Source organism: Camelus ferus, chromosome 14, assembly GCF_009834535.1.
Source record: "Camelus ferus isolate YT-003-E chromosome 14, BCGSAC_Cfer_1.0, whole genome shotgun sequence".
NCBI classification, from domain to species: Eukaryota; Metazoa; Chordata; class Mammalia; order Artiodactyla; family Camelidae; genus Camelus; species Camelus ferus.
Genome location: NC_045709.1, coordinates 50527226 through 50549951, shown reverse-complemented (window position 1 = coordinate 50549951; position 22726 = coordinate 50527226). Strand labels below are relative to the sequence as shown.

At 38.8% G+C, this 22726-nt stretch overlaps 1 protein-coding gene and 1 long non-coding RNA gene across 2 annotated transcripts; one reads left to right on the top strand and one right to left on the bottom strand.

Moving 5' to 3' along the window:
- The first annotated feature begins 1529 nt into the window (after positions 1-1529).
- Positions 1530-2566, top strand: LOC102520290 (surfeit locus protein 4). The gene has a single exon (XM_014561976.2). The coding sequence runs from the start codon at positions 1624-1626 to the stop codon at positions 2413-2415; it is 792 nt and encodes a 263-aa protein (XP_014417462.1). The 5' UTR covers positions 1530-1623; the 3' UTR covers positions 2416-2566.
- Positions 2567-12949: 10383 nt separating this feature from the next.
- On the bottom strand, positions 12950-22385 carry LOC116668707. The gene is made up of 3 exons (XR_004325937.1): positions 22242-22385; positions 17812-17970; positions 12950-13358 (listed from the first exon to the last, which is right to left on the bottom strand). It is a non-coding gene; the product is annotated as an uncharacterized LOC116668707 (long non-coding RNA).
- Between the last annotated feature and the right edge of the window lie 341 nt (positions 22386-22726).

The window sequence follows — 22726 nt, the reverse complement described above, 5'->3', positions numbered from 1 at the left end:
GCTGAAAACACCACTGACCCCATACAAATGACCTAGAATGTCTCCCTGTCTTCCATCCCTAAAACAAATGGTTATGCCGACTTGAGGTGTAGGACCCTGAAGAGAATGACACATTATGCTGTCAGCTAAAGCTTGAGAAATGTGGACTTCATCTGTTGGACCTTTTGGCACACAGACAGGTATTACTGGAGCATATCAATTTGCATTTCCTTTAAAAAAATCATACGTTTAAATTATTTTCCAATAATAGAAAGTATATATTATATAAGCAGTAAACTAAAAGTCTCAGACTAGAAGAATGGAATCAGTGCTGAGTTTTAGGATTGAGGGTCTCAGAAAATAAATATAGTGAAGGGAAAATAATCAATAAAATTCCAGATTGGACAACATGGCATTTCCTTTTCTCCACAGTTGTAAAAGTTCCATAATTTCACAATCAGGTTAAGGATCCTTTATAGAAACTACAACAGCCATTTTATCACAGGCATGGGGAGAATTTGGAATTATTTACTGTAGCTTTGGGGAAAAAATACAGTATTTATTTTAACTTTTGCTCTCCATAACATTCACTAAATGAAAAATATTCTTAAAAAACAAACTAAAATATCTGCCTTTTATCCTTGATACAGCATAGACTTTTATTCATGTTCAAGATCACCTTGGTAAGTTGATAGATTATGTTTAATGAATCTTTGTGAAGAATGAAAGTTCAAATGGGTCAATTCTTTCATTTTTATCAGAAGGAAAGCGCAGTTTATTCAAGCCTCCCCACCTCGCAGTTACAAAGCCTCTGTTTGTACAACACCATTCATTTTATTAAGGGCTTTGCAAACCCTTTTTCATAAAGTGAATCTGCCTGTTTTACCATTCTTAGATTGGAAGCCAGCAACTGAGAATTGTGTCATTTCTTATTAAAGAATATACATTTGCATTGTTCTCACAGAATGCATACTTACTTATTGTTTTTTAAATTCAACAATAGAAAGTATATAATATTCCTACAAGAGGACTTTTATTAAACAAAAATTGACTAAATTGCATGTAATAAGATTGTGGTTAGAACAAACTTAGCAGTGAGAAAGAGAAGTTCAGATAATGGTCAACAAAAAGAGCCTTCCTAAGAAAGTCTTTATTTATGCCTTGGAAACAGTTCTCTGGTAGTTTATGCTGGAAAGAATGGTGAGGCAGCAGGATTGTTAAGATTTTTTCAAAAAAGAAAACCTTAATCATAGGTCTTTTGACTAGAAACATGACCCAAGTTTGTTATTTAAGTTACCTCAACTTGATTTCTCATCTTTAAAAATCTGTATCTACCCAACGGGGATAGAAAAAAGTAAGAAAATAGAAATAAAAGCTCTGGTAGCTTATAAAGCATTGTAAACAGGCAAGTGACTTTCATCCTTTTGGTGGTATTACAAAGCTGAGTAGCTTACAATCAGAAACACAATATTAGCGGCGGCCCCTTTAAGGCTTGGCCTACGTGGCAGCCGCTGGAGCCGCGGACGCCGAGCGAGGCCGGCCGCCGGGCACTTCCTGTGGAGGCCGCAGCTGGCGCGGGCGCCGAGGGAGCGACCGAGCGAGCGAGCGGAGCTTCCCGCCGCCTCCATGGGCTAGAACGACCTGATGGGCACGGCCGAGGACTTAGCCGACCAGTTCCTGCGCGTCACCAAGCAGTACCTGCCGCACGTGGCGTGCCTCTGCCTGATCAGCACCTTCCTGGAGGACGGCATCCGCATGTGGTTCCAGTGGAGCGAGCAGCGTGACTACATCGACAGCACCTGGAGCTGTGGCTACCTGCTGGCCTCCTCCTTCGTGCTCCTCAGCCTGCTCGGGCAGCTGACGGGCTGCATCCTGGTGCTGAGCAGGAACTTCGTGCAGTACGCCTGCTTCGGGCTCTTCGGAATCATAGCGCTGCAGACCGTCGCCTACAGCATCCTCTGGGACCTGAAGTTTTTGATGAGGAACCTGGCCCTGGGAGGAGGCTTGCTGCTGCTCCTGGCGGAGTCCCGTTCTGAAGGGAAGAGCATGTTTGCGGGCGTCCCCACCATGCGCGAGAGCTCCCCCCGCCAGTACATGCAGCTCGGAGGCAGGGTCCTGCTCGTCTTGATGTTCATGACCCTCCTCCACTTTGACGCCAGCTTCTTCTCGATTCTCCAGAACATCGTGGGCACAGCTCAGATGATCTTAGTGGCCATCGGTTTTAAAACCAAGCTGGCCGCCTTGACGCTCGTGGTCTGGCTGTTCGCCATCAACGTGTACTTCAACGCCTTCTGGACCATTCCCGTCTACAAGCCCATTCACAACTTCCTGAAGTACGACTTCTTCCAGACCATGTCGGTGATCGGAGGCTTGCTGCTGGTGGTGGCCCTGGGTCCTGGGGGCGTGTCCATGGACGAGAAGAAGACGGAGTGGTGACTGCCCCCGTCTGCGAGGACCGTGGCTGCCGAGGATGGTTCGGGTGGATTCGACCTAACCGCCAGCATTTATGTATCCTCTCCCCTTCCCTCCCTTGGTAAAGGCACAGATGTTTTGAGAACTTAAAAAAAAAAAGAAAAAAGAAAAAAAAGAAACACAATATTAGCATCCATTTCTGAAGTCAGAATATTACTTCTCACGAGGTGTGTGTATAATGTATATGGCTTCCAGAGAGGAAGGGAATCGTAGGATGTAACATGGTAGAAGGGATGCTGTTTATTTAGCCTAAGCTACCATCTTGCCAGTTGGGGTCCAGGTGGTTCAGCTATAGATCCACACCAATACACGAGGTTGTTTCATGCATGACCAGATGAAGGCACCAAGAACTGAGCTAGAATGACTGAACTTACATTCTGAAGTTTAGGACTGTAGACATCTGAGTACACAACTGACAGAAGTACCCGTCAGTACAACGAGCGGTAGGCGGTCCAAAGTGGTGTTCCATCATTACCTGGCCCGACTCACTGCAGAATTCATGGGGATGGAGGGATATTTTTAATGTTCTATGTTCCCTCATGTTTACATCTTTTTGATTTACCTCCTTGCTCTTGTCCCAGTCTGCTTTGGACCGAATCAACTGCACCCATAATTTCTTTTCCCTTGTAACTAAATAGAGAAAATTCTAAGTCTCTCTGGAATTGCTCAAAGTTCAGACTTCAGAGAGCAAGGTCCTCATTAACTCTTAAAGGAAATTGTTTCCTCCAACAGACTCAGAAAAATGCCACTGCCATTTACTTCAATTTAGAGAATGACTCCTCTTCCCATTTGCCTGGCCTAGAACATTATTTCTAAATACTTTGTTCAGAGTCATGTGTAGGCGGTTATACTGTGACGTGCGAAGTTTTTGTTTTTTTAATTCTTGCCTTTGGGGGTAGGAAAAAATGTTCTGTATTAGTCTTGTCTGCAAAGCATCTCCCTTTAGGTAGAAAAAGGATGCCAAGACACTGCTAATTGCAGGAGTTCAGAACTATATTATTTATCTCTTCATGCCTTCTGTCATATGGGCTACATATGTCTTGACTCTTGAGAGATCTGATTCTAATATTTGCCAAAAGATCTGCCATCAAGCCGTAGTTAGTAAAACTTACAATAATGATAATAATAATTAACCCAGCCAGACTCTTAGAAGCTTGGGTTCCATAAATAGAAAACGGGAAAAAGAAGAGAAGAAATACTCCTCTCATATTTGGATGCTCTCTTACCATTTCAGAATCAAATATTTTTTAAAAAATCAAAAGAAAATGTTAAGAAAAATTTGGTGGAGAATGCCTTTTTTTCACTTTAATTTCCTGAGCTATAACTATTGCCTATGCCATAGCCATCTCTCCAGCAAAGCACCTTACATTTAGCATCTGCCAAAAGAAAGGCCAGTATCTATTTTACAAAAATTAATTATTAATAACTGATTTAACGATAGCTCGGGCCAAGAAGAGAGTGTCCTACTCTGCAGCTTCTATTTCTACTGGTTTTATTTTGTTTTGTTTCCATCTTGTTTCTTATGAAATTGCATCTATTTCTCTCTCATGCTGCTTCTGTCTCTGGTATACTGACAGTGAAGTTATTTGTCATTCTTGCTCAAGACTACAGAATGTTACATACTTTTTAAAGGCTCTAGGAACCCTTCAAGATTAAAGCCCAGGAGAAAACTTCTCTCTCCAGATTTACATTTTACAATCCATTATTTATTATTGTTGCCTGACCTCTCAGAACATTGTTCTCTATGTACTGCTGTGAGCAATATATACAGTCCAAGCTCATTATCTATTTCCCCCTGTTTATCCAAACCTAAAACCCAAGAGAAGACTTATTATCCATTCTTGAGATAATACCTCAAGTGACCAGCTGAACGGCAGACCTGTTTTAAGTACCCAACTTTGAGCTCAAAATGTCTAGGTGCATGTCATCCAGGGTTATTCATACATAAACCACTCCTTTTTCTGATCTCTCCGGGATGCTACTATCTGAATGAGTTGTTCCCGAGAGAAAATAATAAATGAAACATTAGACAGACAAACTGCTTTTCAGCTCTTGGCTCGTAACAATCATTGTTCCAGGCACTCATGATATATAGCAACAGAATCAGACTCAGGTCACAGAGCTCTGCTCCCTCAGTTTAACCACAAAGGCACTTTCCATCTTTTACTAGTTCTGATAAAGTAACATGTTTTCCCTCCAAGATTCTTTTCTTTAGCTTTAGGGGAACCACAGATCAGTAAATGTCTTTCCCAAACCATGAAGTGTATATTGTCCAACAGCCTGAAAAATAATTTTAAAAAAATAAATAAAAATCACAAGATAAAGAGGGCACACAAGAAAATCGAGTTTAGTAACCTAGAGTGTGTGTCATTTTCATCATTCAGCTTTATTCAGCTACTGACCAGAATCACTGGAAGTCCATCTTACTTACCAAGTTAAGCAATCTTCCAAACCGCTTTTTGAATGTGGACTTGCTGCTAATTTTTTTTTTTTTTTTTTTTTTTAGTTGAAATAAGTTGTGGTTCAACCTGAAGAAAACAACCCTGGTAGGGTTGATGTAGCTGTCAAGAGAAGGATGTTACATGTAAAATTAACTTTTAGGAGAAGATTTAAGATCTTTTAAAGACAGATTTATCAGCCCAGACTCAGATAGTGAGTTTAGGAAATCAATATTATGAATAAAATTATTACCCATAAAAATAAAATATTTTGGTCCCTCAGCAAAAGCCACCCAACTATCTGAACAGCGGGCTCTGCCTGAAACAGCACCTAGTATAGTAATGCTTTTTACACATTATCTTGAATACTGGTGTCTGTCATCGCTCTGTTTTTAAAAATATAATACAAATAAAATGATAATTATATAAAATACATAAATATAAAAAACATCATAATTTCTCACGCATGTGTGTGGGGGTCTGCTGACTGCTAGCTGGGGCAGGAACGTGATGGACTCGGGAAGAAATACGCTGCCCACCACCACCCAAATTAGTGACTTGTAAACTTTTAAGCTAAATAAATACTTTTTGCCTTAAGCTGGTGAGTTTTTAGGGTAGTTTGTTACACAGATTTTTTGGGGCTACAGGTAATGGATGATCTTTTGATGGAGGAAAGAGCAGGCATAAAGGAGACGTAAGGGGACCAGAGAAACCCCTTCCAGTTCCCCACTGCTGCCCCAAAATATTCTACAGTCCTTGTCTCCCTTTCCAGGGATTGCTTTAGTCTGCCTAACCCTGGTTGCTAAAACTTTATCTAGAGTCAGGAAAAAAAAAAAAGGATTTAAATCCTAGTTTCAGGGCTTAGTGCTTCTGGGTGGTTGAACCTCTCTAGGTTCCAGTGTCCTCAGTAGTACCACCTCTGCATAGGGTTATTGTGAGACCTGTTCTGAGAAAATGTAGGTGACCTACATGTTGCCTGATCCAGAGTACATGTTTGATAAATGGTAGGCGCTGAGGAAACACTGGCCAAGTACATCACCATGTGTCTTTCTCTTTCTTCAAGAGTCTAAACACAGAGAAACAAGCAAGGGCAAACCTGAATGCACCAGTGCTCCTCAAGCCTCTGCTTTGTCACCACTGCTAACGTCCCACTGGACAAAGCAAGTCACATGGCTGGCACAGCAAAACAGCACAACAAAGCTATATGTGAAAACATGAGGTTGAAGAACTTTGCTTCTCAAACTTGGTAACTGAGCCAGCAGTATTGACATCTTGAAGCACCCTGATAGAAATACAGACTCTTGGGCCGTACCCAAGTCCTACTGAATCATAATGAACATTTTAACAGGATACCTACGTGACTTGTGTTAACATTGAAGTTTGGAAAAACATTGGCTCTTAGATTTAGAATGCTGTTCTTAAATTTGTTCTCAATTGTATTTGCTAAGGAAGTGAACAGATAAAATTAGAGGGATTTTTAGCTATTTAAGAATGGAAACAAAAAACAAGTTTAACTATCTAGTAACAATCTAATTTCTAAGTACATAAAAGACTTGACACTTCACCCAAGAGCATATACAGATAACCTAATAAGTGCATGAAAAGATGATTAGCCATTAGGGAAATGCAAATTAAAACTGTACTGAAACCTACTAGAGTGGCTGAAATTACAGAGACCGAAAAGATTTGCAAGGATATGGAGCATCTGGGGTACTTATAAAACTACTTTGGAAAGCACTTTAATAGTTTCTTATAAAGGTGAAGTTGTACCTACCCTACAATCCAGCAATTCCACTTTGAGTACATACCCAAGTGAAATGAAAGTGTACATCCATCAAATAATATGGACACAAATGTTCACAGTAGTTTTATTCATAATAGCTAAGACTGGAAATAACCCAAGTATCCATGAATGGGAGTATTGAAAAACAAAACTTGGTATATTCACACAGTGAATTACTCCTCAGCAATAAAAAGGAATTATATGCAAAACATACGTAGATCTCACTGGTACTGTTTTAGAGAGCAAGATCAAACACACACAGACAAACACATATTGTATTCTTCCACTCATCTAAAGTTAAAGGACAGGGGAGATGAATCTATGGCTGTAGAATGATCGTTTTCTGTGTGGTGGTGAGAGATGCAGTGTGGATGAATCGTAAAAGGGCAAGATGGATCTTTCTACTGTGATGGTGAGCGTTTGTATCTTGCTTTGGATATTTTTACACAGTTGCATGTAGTTGGCAAAAATGTATTGAACTCTGTGCATTTTATTGTTTATAAGTTAAACATCAATAAAGAGGTGTTTATCACTTGACAGTTTTCAAATCGTATTTTCCCATATGTCATTCCGTTTGCAACAAGCCTGCAGGACTAGCAGGGCAGGTGTTATTAAGGACTTTACAGATTAGAACATTAAAGCTCAGAGAGCTGTAACTTGCTAAAGTCTTTACGCCAGTAGGTCTTTGACCATGATTTCATTTTCTTTACACCGCATTTTCATTTCCCCCAGCAGCAAGTGGGAGCAAAGCCCCAAGTACTGAAATAGAAAAGAGTTAATGGATTTAAAAGTGCTGAGGAGAACTTTTCTGCTGACACAGCACTATGTGAATACTGAGCATAGTCTTGGCATGTCAGATACACACTTTTGTCTCTCGCCCACTGTTCTAGGGAATGGGGAAGCTTTCCAAAGAGGGAACTGGAGAAGACCACAGAAAAGGAGATGAGTGTTGCTAGGGGAGCAGACTTCTTTGCTTGGCTTGAATCTTTTCTTTCCTATGGTTTCTCAGAAGCAGGGGGGAAAGATAAACATTTTGGACCAGTTCTGAGACACTTGAGGGAAACTGCAAAAAGTCCCACATCACAGCCAAACTAAAGAGAGAGAGTTTGAAGCAAAACCATAGTGGGAGCCATGGGTTGGGCCAGCCAGTGTGGTTGGTGATTCCCATACCTGTGGGGTCAGCCAGAAAGTAAAGAAGACAGACTGGGGATTGCGGCCTGGTTGCCTGGCCTGGTCAGGACAGGGCTTCAGTTAGGACAGTTTCTTCCGGCTCATAGGCTGCTTCAGAACACCAATATCTACTTCTGGTCCCTTGGCTGAACTTCTAAACCCACATCTTTGAAGCTAAGGGAATGATTTATTTGCTGATATCAACACATATAACACACTGAACTGTATCTTGCAGGAGAGATAGTTGATTTAATGAGAAGGCATCCTTGTGATACTTATCACAATTAGTTTTATGTGCACCTATGCAGTAAAACTGTATGGTGTTCACCATACCATTCTAAGTCTTCTCAATCAAAGACGTGTATACGCAGAGGAGGATGGTATGAAGAGAAGTGGTTCCTGTGATAACTGAAGGGTGGAAATAACTTAGTCTAGCAGTTCTTTAGCCTGGATGCACACTAGTGTCATATCTGGAGCTTTTAATAAAACACCACTCTGTTCAGAGCCCACTGCCCAGAGACTCTAACTTATTTGGTCCAAGGGGATGGAGAGGCGAGAGAAGTATGAACTGTTCTGAAAGCTCCACAAGTGGGTCTAAGGTGCTGTCCAGGGATGAAAGGGGCAGAGGAGAGAAGATAGTTATGCACAATGAAGTTCAGGTGTGTAGACCAGCTCTCCAAAATGGGTTGGTTCTAACAACTCCTACAGAAATAAGAAAAGCATTCGAAGTGGTTGTCCAGCTTTTCAAAGTCAAAGGTAGAGACACCAGAGAACTCAAAGCCAAGAAACTCTCCCAAAGGAAAAAGAAACATGGTGGCCCCACAAGGGGCTTCATTGCTTCAGTCTTTGCTCCCAGTGTATCTCATCCTGCTGTCATTTCTTATGGGAAATAAACATGGACTTGAGCTGTTGGCGCAGGATCTCTGAGTTAATTATTGCCCCACATCCTACTTCATCTTACAAAATGCTAAACAGCAACTTTCTCACTTTAAGTCACTTTGATCCAAGTTACCCAGATAAGCCCCAATGACTATACTCAAATTCATTCACTTTACTGTTTCCTCTATACTGGAAAGTTGCATAGTCATGGCCTCCCAGCAATTAAAGAAATATAAGGTACATTAATAAGATATTCTTAGAATCAGATAAGAGAAGATGAAAAAATAATACTCAACATAGGCGACAATGAGAGAAAGATGCTTTCTTATACTCTGCTGTTAGAAATCGAAATTTGTAAAACTCTCCTGGAGGACTGTTTTTATTTTTATCTCAAGAGACACCTTAAAAGTTAAAAAAACATTTGATCCAATTTGATCTAACGTTCTCCTTCTGGAAGTTTATCCTAAGGATATATACAAATACCTAATCAGGACGATCATAACATTAAAGCAACCTAAATATTAATAACAGTTTGAATAATTAAATTGCTGAGTTCGTCCCATAAAAAATGATGATGTAGAGAAGAATATTTTACAAAATTGTATGATTGGACAAACACTAGGTCATAAAGCAGCCCTACTGTATGTGTGTGTGTGTGTGTGTGTGTGTGTGTGTGTGTGTGTATATATATATATGAGTGGAACTTGACAATGAACTCTTGTTAGTGATTATCTGGGTGAAGAAGCACTTTCTCCTATTGGGTTGCATCTTTCTGTCACATTTTATACCTTGAATTTAATTGTATTCCTTTCATAATTAAGACAAATGCACAAAAGCAAATAAAGAAAAAAGACCAAAAAGCTACATGATAAAATATTAATAGTTGAGATGTGATCTCTGCTTATCTGTATTTTCAAGATTTATAACAATGAGTATCACTATTATAACAAAAAATGACCCTAAGTAATTTTAATTGCAGACTTACAGAATCTAAAACATTTCCGATTCTTCAAATACTTTAACTGTTACAGCCACTGCATTTCCTTTATTGAGCCCAAAGTTATTTTTCAAAACAACTGCAAACAAAAACGTTAAGCAATAACACAAGCCTATTTCAGCTTAAGAGAGGAAGAATCTGGCCTCCCACTGCTGACAGTCTGTATGGGTTTTGAGAACGGTCCTTGCCATTATGTATAGCTTTGATACTTCAGAGCAGAAGCCACTTGGACTTCTGGTCTGCTTAGATATCTCCATTTTCTTTTGTGATGTTTCATTCTGCATTTAGAAGCAAGAGGAGCTTTATTAACAACTTTGTTCACTACACCTTTTTCCACTCATATTTTTAATTGATTTTCTCCCACATTGAATTGCCCTACTTCTTGACAACTCATGCCATATAAGCGTCAAGCAATGCTCTGATGACATTGTGTCTGCAAATGTTCAGGTGCCATTTAGTGCAGGAAATCCATCAAAGTACTCCCCTTCAATTTCACATTTGGAAAAGGAGGGAGGTATTTCAGGACTTCCAAACCTATCATCTTGAGGTACCAGAGGCATGTCTGCTGAGGAAAGTAACCAGCCATCAACTGTAGTCTGAGAATATTGCTCACATAGAAAGTTCACACCCCCTCCCCCACTTCCTTCTGTGGAAGAACAAGGTGTAATTTCCCGCAGAGGTTACCTGAGGTGTCTTCCCCTGAACTGCAAGAGCCTCAGCAGCTCTTGGACTGACATGTTTTACAGGAAGTGGGGGTGTGTTCACTGGAAATATTTTACAGTTGGACCCAGTCATCTTCCAGATGGATAAAAGGGTATCTCAGGAAGAACTCCTGGGTCCACCGCATACCTACTGCTGGCCAGAGGGCCGATGACATCACTCTACAAACTCCCTGAGAGCAGCCACTAAAACTCATGCCCCATCGTGTCCTCAGCACTAGGCATAGAGCAGGGCTTGATGATACTGTAGTGGAAGTGAATCATCAAACATCAGTAGATGAATGAATGAAAGATGTTCCACGGAACTCTTCAGAGAGGGTAAATGTGTACACAAAAGAACTTTCACAGGCTATGAGGTGAAATAAAAGCAAACATAAGGCCCCCAAAACAGAAATGACTGATACCAGGTTCTTTCTTATCAGTTTTAACAGATAAAAGGATAGAGACAGTATACAAGGCCCCCGGGTGGAAAAGGAAGAGGAGCCTACTAGAGGTGGGTCACCAGGAACACCGAGGGAGATGTGGCTACTTCAAAAGTTTACTGAAGACCGTGAGGACCACTCCATGGGTCCTTGCCAGGGACCCACCAACTTCAAGGGTGCCTCAAGGATCTGTCTTCTTTGTTACCAAAGTCCTATTTTCCAAAATAAGTGACACAGAAAGGAAGGTAGCCTCATTTCTGCGAAGAAGCAGCTTAAGTTTTCTTCTTTTTTATCAGGACCTACAGAATTCAAAAAGAGATCTGGCTTCCCAGAGGAGTGAAAAGAGAGCCACCAGGTAGGGCAAAAAACAGATTTAATCCTTGTATCTGCCGCCTGACTCCATTTCTGCTCCTCTCCTTCTTCATTCCTTGGTGATTAAAGTTTAAAGATCCCGTGGTGGATGTTCTGATAATATACTGCTATGTAATAAACTACCCTAAAACCCAGTGACTTGAAACCAACCACCATTTTATGGTATCTTGTATTTATGTGGGTCAGAAATTCAGGCTTCACATAACTTATGCTCTTTAAAAGTCACTGTTAATATATCTGGTAAAGAATATGTATCCAGAATATATTAAAAAACTCTGAAAACCCAATAGTAAAAAAAAAAAGCTAACAATTTAATAAAAAGCAGTCAAAACATTTGAAAGACATTGCACCAGAGAAGATAAATAAATGGCAAATAAGCCCATGGAAAGATCCTCAGGATCATTAGTCATTAGGGTGATGCAAATCAAAACCACAAGGAGCTACCACTACATAATAATTTACAGAGACTAAACGCAGATTAGTGGTTTCCTGGCTGGAGAGAAGGAGCTGAAGGAAGGAAGGTGGGGATCACAAAGGGACACACATTAATTTGAGGAGTGATGGATATGTTCACTGTCTTGAGTGTGGCGATGGTTTCCAGGGATGCACACAAATCAAAGCACATGAAATGATTCAGTTTAAATCTGTGCCGTTTGTTGTATGCCAACTGTACCTCTGTACAGCCACGTAAAAAGGGAATGGAGAGAAGGGGTCTTCTCTCCCACCTCTGATCCCACCAGGAAAGTCACAGAACTTTAGAACATGGAGAGACAACAGTGGTAAAGGCATCTGAGGCAGATAATTTGCATTCTGAATAAGGAAGTCTCACCTTGACAAAAGAGGTGATTGACCTGGTCCACAGCCATTGCCTGCAGTTTCAAGCTCCTGTATCCCTGCCTCCTGCTACTCTCTGCAAAAAGGTGCCTCTTTTTACAGTGGCAAAGGAAACACATTCAAAGTGTTTCAGGATCATTTAATCTGATTGGGAGTGATTTAAATGTAGATTAACATGGGCCCTAGTTTAGATGAAGGACAATCTAAACTGATAGAAAAGCCACACTTTCTGGCCTAAGGAATTTGAGGAAAGAGTCTGGGATAATCACCGTCACTAGTAAGTGAATGGAGGAATCCTGGAAAGGTGAGAGCTAGAAAAGGGGAATCCCAAATTTTATTTAGAAATTCTGCCCAAATCTCTGTTTTATCCCTGAGGCATGCGCGTATTAAACAGTCAAAAAGAAGATAAAGTGGAGGATGAGGTGAATGCACCCAAGTTCAAAAGAGAGGAAATTAACCTTTGAGGCTAAGGGGATGTGATGTAAAGGCCTGGGGCATGTGTGGACCTGGTGCAGGTGGGGAGTGATGAGATGAGGCTGGAGGGCAAGACAGCCAGACAAGACCAAAGACAAGGGCTAGGGGGGTGCACCCCCCACACACAATGGTGGCAGGGACTACAAAAATCTATGGCACAAAGAGCTTGGATACAAGAAGGGAGAAAGAACTGGGGTAAATAATTTAATTTACCAGTGAAATCCACAACTACCATATTCTTTAAACAACTAAAAAAAAAAAAAAAGGGAGATTTTAAAATTGTTTTTAAAATAACTAATTCATTTTAAAATAATGAGAATTTTTTCCTCGGAACACTAAGTATCCAAAAGAATGAAACATGCTACAGTAGGCTGAATAATACCCTCCCCCTCGAGATGTCCCTGTGAATATGCTATCTTGCCAGGTAAAGGGGACTTTGCATATATGATCAATTAAAGATTTTGAGATGAGATAAGCCTGGATTATCCAGGTGGGTGCAGTGTAATCACAAGGGTCCTTATAAGAGGGGGACAGGAAGATCCAAATCGGAAAGAGAAGAAATGATGGGAGCAGAGGTCAGAGAGGAGAAAGACGCAGCAGTTCTGGCTTTGAAGATGGAGGAAGAGCCATGAGTCAAAATGTATGTGACCCCCACGAGCTGGAAGAGGCAAGGAAACCAATTCTCCCCTAGAGTTTCCAAAGGGAACCAGCCCCCCTGATGCTTACCTTAGTCCAGTGAAACTGATTTCAGACTTCCAACTTCCAAAACTGTAAGCTGACATGTCTGTGTTATTGTAAGCCACTGTCTGCGGTAATTTGCTAAAGGAAGAATAGGATATTAATACACATGATCTAAAGAAGTTTGAAGGGAAAAAGCTGTGGCTTAAACTTATTTACCTGGCAAATTGTTTTTAATGTATAAAAGAAACAGAAAAATACCCCCAGAAAGTCAAGGGCTCAGTAAACATACTTATTTATAACAATTTGATTGACCAAACTCTGCTTAGGTAGTTTCAATGAATAGTGTCACTTCGTTTCATAATATTCCTTCCACACTGCTGAATTTTTGTGATCAGTTTTTTGGTTGACCATAATATGACTTCAAGTAATTTTTCCAAGAAAAATTCTATGGGTGCTGTTTCTGAGTTTTTGTGTATCTAGGAAGATATTTTTATTGCTGTGGACCATCAGGATATAAGCATGATTTCTATTAGGTCTCAGAATAATGACATCATCACACATCATTTACTTTCTGGAACACTATACACTCAGAAAAGAATGAGAATGAAAGAGCAAATATGGTTTTAACATCTGGTTTTATTATAAAAATTATTTTGACCTCATAGTGCCCTAAAAAATAATTTAGGCTTTACTTTGAAAGTCAGTGGTCTAGTATTGTGTGATAAAAATTACCAAAATTAACTCAAAGAAAGTTTAACAAAAAACCAAATAACGAATAACCTACAAAGGGCTTGAAAATGTTACGAAAAATTTTATGTACACTAAACTTATAAGCTTTTGCACAGCAAAAGAAACCTTAAATAAAACGAAAAGATAACCTACAGACTGGGAGAAAATATTTTCAAATGTGACTGACAAGGACTTAACTTCCAGAATATATTAATAGCTCATAGAACTCGATAACAAAAAAGTAAACAACCCAATCCAAAAGTGGACAGGAGATCTAAACAGACATTTCTCCAATGAAGAAAACTGGAAAAGGAATGATAAGTTCAATAGCATACACACACACACACACAACATTGTAAACTGACTATACTTCAATAAAAATACATTAAAAAAACAAAACAAACAAACAAAAAAGTTCAATAGCATTGCAGGCAGAAGAGACTAATGGGGATGGTGAGAGTCAGAAGTTAAGATCACCCTGAAGTCCTCTCTTCCTCTGGACTGTTAAGTTATTAATGATTATAGTGCAAACCACTTTCAGTTAGATTCCCATTATTTTCAGCATAAAGAGCTCTAATTGATCCAGTAGTCTATGGCATGACTATACCATATTTACATAACTAACCTCCTTTAGATGGATAGTTGGGTCACTTACAACCTTTGGCTATTACAAACAAGGGGTCATCGATATTTTTGCATGCATGGACTTGAGAACCAGTTTAAATAAAGCTGGAGAAATCCTAGAAACTAATCCATTCATTATCAAAAGAGATGAAATTTTAACAGGAATTTCCAAATTTCCCTCCATATAGTTGGTAGCAATTTTTATTCATATTCACAAAATATAAAAATGTCTGTTTCTCAAATGCTCATTGACCCAATGTTATCAGAGTTTTTGGTCATCAAAGATTTTGTTTCCAGGAGCAATAGTTAAAGTTAACAAAGGTTTAGTAAGATAGATACCCCTTATACTTTTGTTTAATTATCTACAACCTTTCTGGGAAGCATCAGGCAACAGGAATCAAGAAATTTAACAAATACACTCCTTTTTAAAAACTGGGATATAATTGACATACGTTATGTAAGTTTAAAGCATACAACATGTTGATTTGATACACTTACATATTGCAATATAGTTACCACTGTAGCATTATCTAATCATCTCATATAATTATTATTTCCATCACCTTGCATAATTATTATTTCTTTTTTCTGGTGAGAACGTTCCAGATCTAGTCTCTCCACTATGGGAACTCTATCACAAAGAAAATTTTAGAGATGTGGATAGTAGTTTATACAAAAGAAAGCATTGAATTATTATTTTTAAAAATACTGAAAATAAGAAAAAAATTGTAAAATAAGTTTTGGCTTATCCATAAGATAAATATTATCCAGGCATTAAATATCATGAAAATACTTAATAATAGTGAAATATGCTTCTTACATAAGGTTAAGTTAAAAAAAGCATTCATTTAAAGTAACATGCTAATTTTGAAAGTATACACAATCATACACACATATGTATATGCATTCTTCTGTATTTGACCTATATGTATGTGTAAATATTTATATATCTACATAGGCAAACAGATATCAAAAGATTTATTTATCAAAATACTAGTTCTGATTTTTCTTTTCTTGGTAAATTTAGCAGTAATTGATTCTTAATTTTTTTCTTAATAATTTTCTACATTTCTAAAATTCCATGTAATGAACATGTGTTATATCATAATCAAAAAATGTTCTCTTCTTTTACTATCCCTTGGCTTTAGCCTGACAAGGAGTTTGAATTCATAATTAATTGGAGGAAGGGCAGTGAAACTTCATGGAGCTTTCTGGTTTGTGAAACTGACAACATGAATGAAAAATGAGTACTTTCCCTAACATTCCTGACATGCTGATCTCTCTGCTTTAGACCTTCAACTTTTTAAGTTGTAAGGCCATGAAAATATTCATTAGCTATTTCAAATACCTCTGCCAATGCTCATATAGATTTCCTTTGAAATAATTTAACTTGGCAATATGAAACTGCAAAGCACAGAATACATATGGGAGGACGTTTAACATCCAAAGTACAGAGTGATGTCAATCAATAGTTTGGTATTTTATTCATTCAGTTGTTTTAATTCTTTCATCACTACTTGTTTCATGTACCATAGTAATGAGTAAAACAGAGAGTTTTCCTTACAGGGAGGACATACTCACACAAATACATGCAAATTATGACTTTGAAAAATGTCACTGAGAGAAAGAGACAGCAAACGCAAGGCCCTTAGAAGTGTGGACTCTGGAGTCTGATGCCCAATATTCTGCACATCCTAGCTGTGTGACTCTGGGCGAGTGACTTGATCTCTCTGTCCTAAGTTTACTGATATGTACAATGGAAAAATTTTAAGTACTTCATAGGATTGTTCTGAGTATTAATTAAGTTAATATTTAAAATGGTTATAATAATGTTGGACACACCTTAAGCTCTAGTGGAATGTTTCATAAATAAGCAAACAGAATGAAGTACACAGAGAGAGAACATTCAATAGAGATATGACTGAGTTGGCCAGAAAAGTCTTTCCTGAATAGCTAGGGACGGAATGGCAAGAATTATCTATGTAGGGCACGAGGTGAGGGAGCTGTAAAGAGGAACGTAGAGAAAAGTGAGGGCAGACAATGCAGGACACGTTTGGCCACATAAATAAAATAAATATTTCATTCAAGTGTTCTATGGAAGGTATGACCTGATCAGGTTTCTGTTTGGAGGGAAAAAAAATCACTCTGATGATGGAGTTGAGACTAGCCTGAGGGAGGACAACTGACACCAAGAGAGGTTCTGTTAGGAAATGATTACAATGTTCTAGGTGGGAGATAAGGGAACTTGAACAATGGCCGTAGAGAAGAAGAAAAGGGGATGAATTTGAAAAGCACTGGGAGGAAAAAAGAGCATTCCTAGTGGTAGGTCAGATATTGAGTATAAGAGAGACTGAAATGTTAAGATTCATTACTAGTTTTCTGGAGCTACTGGGACAGAGAACTCTGGGGGAAGAGACTAGATTTGGCAAATAGAGTATGACCTTGAATCTAAATAAGCTGAGTGTGAGGTAACCTTGAATCATTCAAGTAAAAATATTAAGTAAGCGGTTAGCTACATCAATCTGAAGCTCAAGAGGATTGCAAAGTTGGAATATAATCTCAAATGCTGTTGAGAAGCCAACTAAGATTGACTAACAAATGTCCAGATTTAGCCACCTGGAGGTCATTCTTGACCTTAGAGATCTTCTTAAATTACATGATGGGTATTAAAACCAAATTGGAAAAATTTGATTATAAGGTGGGACAAGGTAAAGGGATAGAAACAAGGACAGATGAACATGTGGGGTCAAGGAAGGCTTGCTGAAGTTTGTTTTAATGGAGAGCTTCAGAAATTGATAATAAAAATATGTTGGAGAGGAAGATGTTAAATATACAAAACACAAAAAGTATAATCAACAGCACAAGATTTCTGAGTAGACGAATGAATTAGCCTTAAGGAAAAGAAGAGACGACCTCTACTGAGAGCAAAAGAGAAGGCAAATAGGACAAATTCAGATGTAGGATCCAGCGCCTCTAGCATATTGGCAATCCTGTCCAGTCACCATTGTGTCACTGATATAGTGGGTGCAGGTGATGTTTTGCGGGCTCCAGATCCCTTCATATCTTATTATGAGAGAAGGAGGGGGAGTCAACATAGCCCTAGGTAGGGGAAACCTATTAATAAATCTTTTTGCCCATCCCATGAAAATATAAACTATTTCTAATTCTCTTTTCTTATTAGAATACAAAAAAAAAACCCAAACAAACAAACAAACAAAAAAAAACCAAATGCACTCACCATACTGATGGCCCAGTATCAGGTAGCCGAGGCTTTATGGATCTCCTCTTGCAACAATGAACATCTGGCCCACGAGCTGCCAATAGGGCTACTATGTGTTTGAGCCTGCAGTGATCTACAGTTATTCTCCAGGATTCCTCAGAGTCTGAAGAGGCCAGACTGGCAGATTAAAAGAAGAAAAGGAAATAAGGGACCAGCAGCCCACTGTCTCATCTCATGCTCTCAGAATGTGTTAGCCAGCGTGTTTGGGAGAAGTTTCCAAAGTTTCTGTCAGGCCTTCCTCACTCTGTTATCTCTTATCTAACAGGTCAAGTGCCCAGTGGAAAGATTATTCCAACCACAAGTATGTCCAATCCCAGTTAGACATTCAGGAAATGACCACTGAGTATGTGGTGGAAACAACGGACCCACTGGAAACTGGATTTTAGTCAGAAATCCATTTATTATCTCATCTTCATAAACCGATCAGTCTAGCAGGGAAGCAACGATGGTTCCCCAAGCATCCAATTCAGCTCCTGCTTGTGTCCAATAGTCCTTGGAGCATTTCCCTCTCTGCACTAGATAGTAAATGACAGAGGTCCCTTTGGGGAGGGCCTGCAAAATCATTACAACATGCAATCGCCAGAGATTTGCTGTGACCTTCCTCCTAGGAATGAGGCCACTTTAGTCAGTGGGTTCCAGATCTGAGAATTGGCTCAGGTCCAAGAACTGAGCATGGGATTATGACTTTTCATGAGACTGACTACCCTCAGCTTCCTGCTCTTCCTCATGCCTTCTTCTGATTACAGATGATAAACAGCACATCTATTCTGCTCCTAGAGACCTGACAGGCTGTTAAGGCTTCTCTACAACTTCTTAAAATATCTTTAGATGCTCAACACATACCTACCACATGATTTAGCTGAGGAATGAAGGCGCACGTTCATACCAAAACTTGTACGTGAATGTTCATAGCAGCTTTATTTGTAATACCCACAAGCTGAAAACAACCAAAACGCTCATCAGCTTGTGAATGGACAAACAAATTGTGGTATACTTAAACTCAGCAATAAGATGAAATACTAATAAATGAAATCAATTAAAACATGAAACACCATGGGTGAAAAACTACAGAATGAAAGCAGTCAAACACAAAAGACTAAATGTATGATCCTATTCGTATAAATTCTGGAAAAGGAAAAACTGCAGTTCCAGAAAGATCTACAATCACATAAGGCTAGGGGTTAAAGGAGGAGGGCAGATTTCAAAGATGCATGAGGAAACTTTTCATAGTATTAGAAATACTCTATATTTTGATTATGGTACAATAACCATATTTAACTACTGAAATTAATCAAACTGTACACTTAAAATAAATTTCATTGTATGTAATTATACTTCAGTAAAGCTTGCGGGGAAAAGATGTTATGCTAAGCACTAAGGGGGAAAAAGGACATAAAAACAGTATTCCTGTACTCAAATGATGAATAATCTTGTAAACAAGAGAAAAATACATAGAATATATTTGATAAATATATAATGTAAAGAGTGCAAAATGTTATGAGGATTTAGAAGTGGAAGAGGTCACCTCCGTCTGGGGAGCTCTGACAGAGCTTACTGAAAGAGGTAACATTTGAATTAAAACCTGACAGAGGAGTTAGAGAACTTAAGGAAGGAGAAATTTTAGAAGAACTGGATTAGGAAGGTGTTTATCTTTATTTATATTTACAAAAACCATGGAGTATATTTGGAAAATGTTTAACTGGGACATAAATATCATGTAAGAAATGTTTAAGCAATTAGGCAATAAAAACCAGTTAGAGGCAAGTCATAGAATTCCTACGATCCTCATGTGTAAGCAGGAGGAGCTGCTGAGAGTTGTGTAACCAGGACTTCATTTCAGATGAAGATTATGCTGGTAGCTCAGTGCAGGATGGATTGAATAAGAGGCATGGAAGGAGGCTAGAGATGGTATTGGAAGCTTCCCATTGAGAATGCTGAAATGAGAATGAATAAGAAAAGAAATACTTATGAGAGTTTGCAGAACAAGAAACTGGGGGCTGAATGGATATAATGGTGGAAATGAAAGACGAGGAGGATAATCCCCAAACAATGAGTTGCCTCAATAATATTCATCTTGAATAGAATTATTATCACAAGTCTCAGAAAGTTAAAAGAGGTTTAAGAAGAGGCTCTTGGATTAGGTGATTACCTAGTCACTCAAGGAACAGTTATGGAGTGCCAACTCTGCACCAGGTGGAATACGTGGGAGATACAGTGAGAAACCAGACGTACAAAGTCTTTGTCTTGATGGGGTTTGTATTCTTGTTTGGGAAGACAGACAATAAGCATGGAAATACATGTGATTTATTTTAGTTATAAGATAATATGTTACAATTAGGAGACTGTGCCTTTGGGAGAATATTTCTCTCTGTGGAGTCTAGACATCAAAATGTAAGTGTCTATGGAATCACCAAGTTATTAAAAAATGGAGCTCGTGGGCATAGAATGCTACTGAAAAGGTTTAGAGGAAAGACACAAGTGTGTTCACTGGAGGAAGGAAAGAAAGAAATTGGAAACAGGGTGCTTACAGATGTGAGATAAAGGGAATAATTAATGGAGCAAGTTCTGAAAAAGCGGTGGATTGTGAGCATAGAATAAACCACTGGCCTTGAAAAGGAAAATGGATCTTCTTTCTCCATTGTAAGACTTAAAAATTTATAAGAATTAAAAGTAAGATGACAGGTGAAAACATAAAGAAAATGTAAGGTGGGAAATACCTGAGGGAACATGAGTTGAGAAATGAGTTGGACTTTTTAGATGGTGTTTTTTCATCTGGATGATGATGAAAGGGGCTTTGGTTGGGTTTCCAGGTCTGAAGAGAGAAAAAAAAAAATCTGTGGAATGGCAACTCTGAGTGTTCTGTCCCTGCATCATAGCAGTGGGCTAGCTGAGAGCTCACCCAAGGTTAGATGCTATGAATTGTTAGAACACCTCGTCAGCATGACTTTCTCCAACAATCCCAGAGAAGAGAATGCAGAAAATTCGGGTTGTAGACCAAACTTAAATCAAATTAAATACATAAATACATAAGTAAATAAAAAACACAAAGGAAAGTCAAGGGCGTCAGGTATATAAAAGTGGAATGGATAATGATGATGTGTTCAAATAGAAGCTGAAAATCCAGAATCTTGGGGAGAAGTCACAGTCAGTCCATGATCAAATGGCGACCTGATGAGAATAAGGCAGTTGTGAAAGCGGAAAGTAAGAAAGGAGTAGCAGAAACTGGGAGGTAGAATTACAGAAGTTCCTGGAAATAAGAGAGTCAGAATGAGGTGTTAGGCCTTAATTAAAAGTACTGTATACAGTTAAGAGTTTCAAAAGTACTTTCCAAATTTCAATCTGCTGTTTATTTACAGATGTCTATGTGAAATCCTAAGGTGCTAATTGAAGCCACTATAAACATTTGCACATAGTAATCTCGCAATTCTTTGAGGAGATATGAAGAAGTACTTCATCCTTTGAACACAGCTTGTTTTTACAAGTGTTTGTTATCAATGAGAAGTTTTTTAAAAAAGGAAACTTCAGATGCCTTCTCTCTGCTGTTGGCAACAGTCTCTTCTTGGCTAGAAAAGGATGATGATGTGATTAGATTACAGACTAGAAAATTCCTAAATGGGGCTCATGCTACATTTATGATGACTGAATTAAGTTTGGTTACCCTCGGGGTTTGGTGATCAACTTGGGGAACAAATAAAAACTCAAAAAAAAATAGAAGAGAACATTTTCTCCTCATGTTTTGCCTCTCAGTCGAGAAAATGAATTTTTAAGAGCTACATTATTTTGACTGGAAGAAACAAAACCCTAAAAAGACAGCAGGTGGTTATCATTTTAAAACAGAAAAATAAGCACAAATTCTCAAACCTTAAAGTTCAAAGTATTCTTTTGAATTTAGTCCAACTGAGTATCGGTGTCTCCTGAGTATTGATGTCCATGGGTGAGCACTGAAATGCTAATACAAGAGTGAATTCATGCTCTGGCTCACATATTCAAAGTCCTAAATAAAGAATGAGAGACAGAATAGCTTACTCCTCCTTGTCCTATAAAAGACACATTTTTGAAAGCAACATCTATTGGGGAACACCCACTGGAAATATTGCCATGATAACAGAACCAAAATATTTGGTTACACCAGTTCCCTGAGAACATCACCTATCACATCACCTAAGCAATGTACACAGTAGTGTGAATTCTCCCCAGAACAGTCTGCCTGCTTTAGATGAATAACAGAAAAACTAACTGACTACATTGCTTAGTCCAATTTGGTCACATCTCTGTAGATGTTTTTGTTTAATTTGTTTTCTTCCACAATAGAAGAATTTTTTTCTCTCCTTTTCTGGAATGCAGGGAGTAAATTCATCTTAATGTGGTTGAGCAGTTCTGCAAAATACCTGATGGTCTGCAGAGATAGGTATAAAATGGAAGCAGATGGATCAAGGCATCCAAATTACACAACGCCAGGCGACGTTATTCTTGCTGAACACAATACTGCACCCCAGGGGTTGTCATTCACGTTACAGTCACGTTGTGCAATATGGTGGCCCTGTGGAGAGCAGATGACAAATGAGTGTGTGGAACAGGCTGTCTATTCATCATGTGAATGATAGCGAAAGCTAACACTTACATAGTACCAACTTCTACACGGCACTCTTCCAGCCCTATGGGAAAGATAACATTATTATTTCATTTTATGCATAAAGAAGCTGTTAAAGAGAGATTACGTGCCTGGTGCTTGGTCATAAAGCTAATAAGTGGCAGAGCCAAGACTTGAAACCAGATAGTCTGCCTCCAGAATCTGGACTCATCTGCTTTTTAAATAGATCCTGGCTTTTCCCCGAGTCAAAGGGAAATAACAACAACCAAAAAAAGCTTAGAG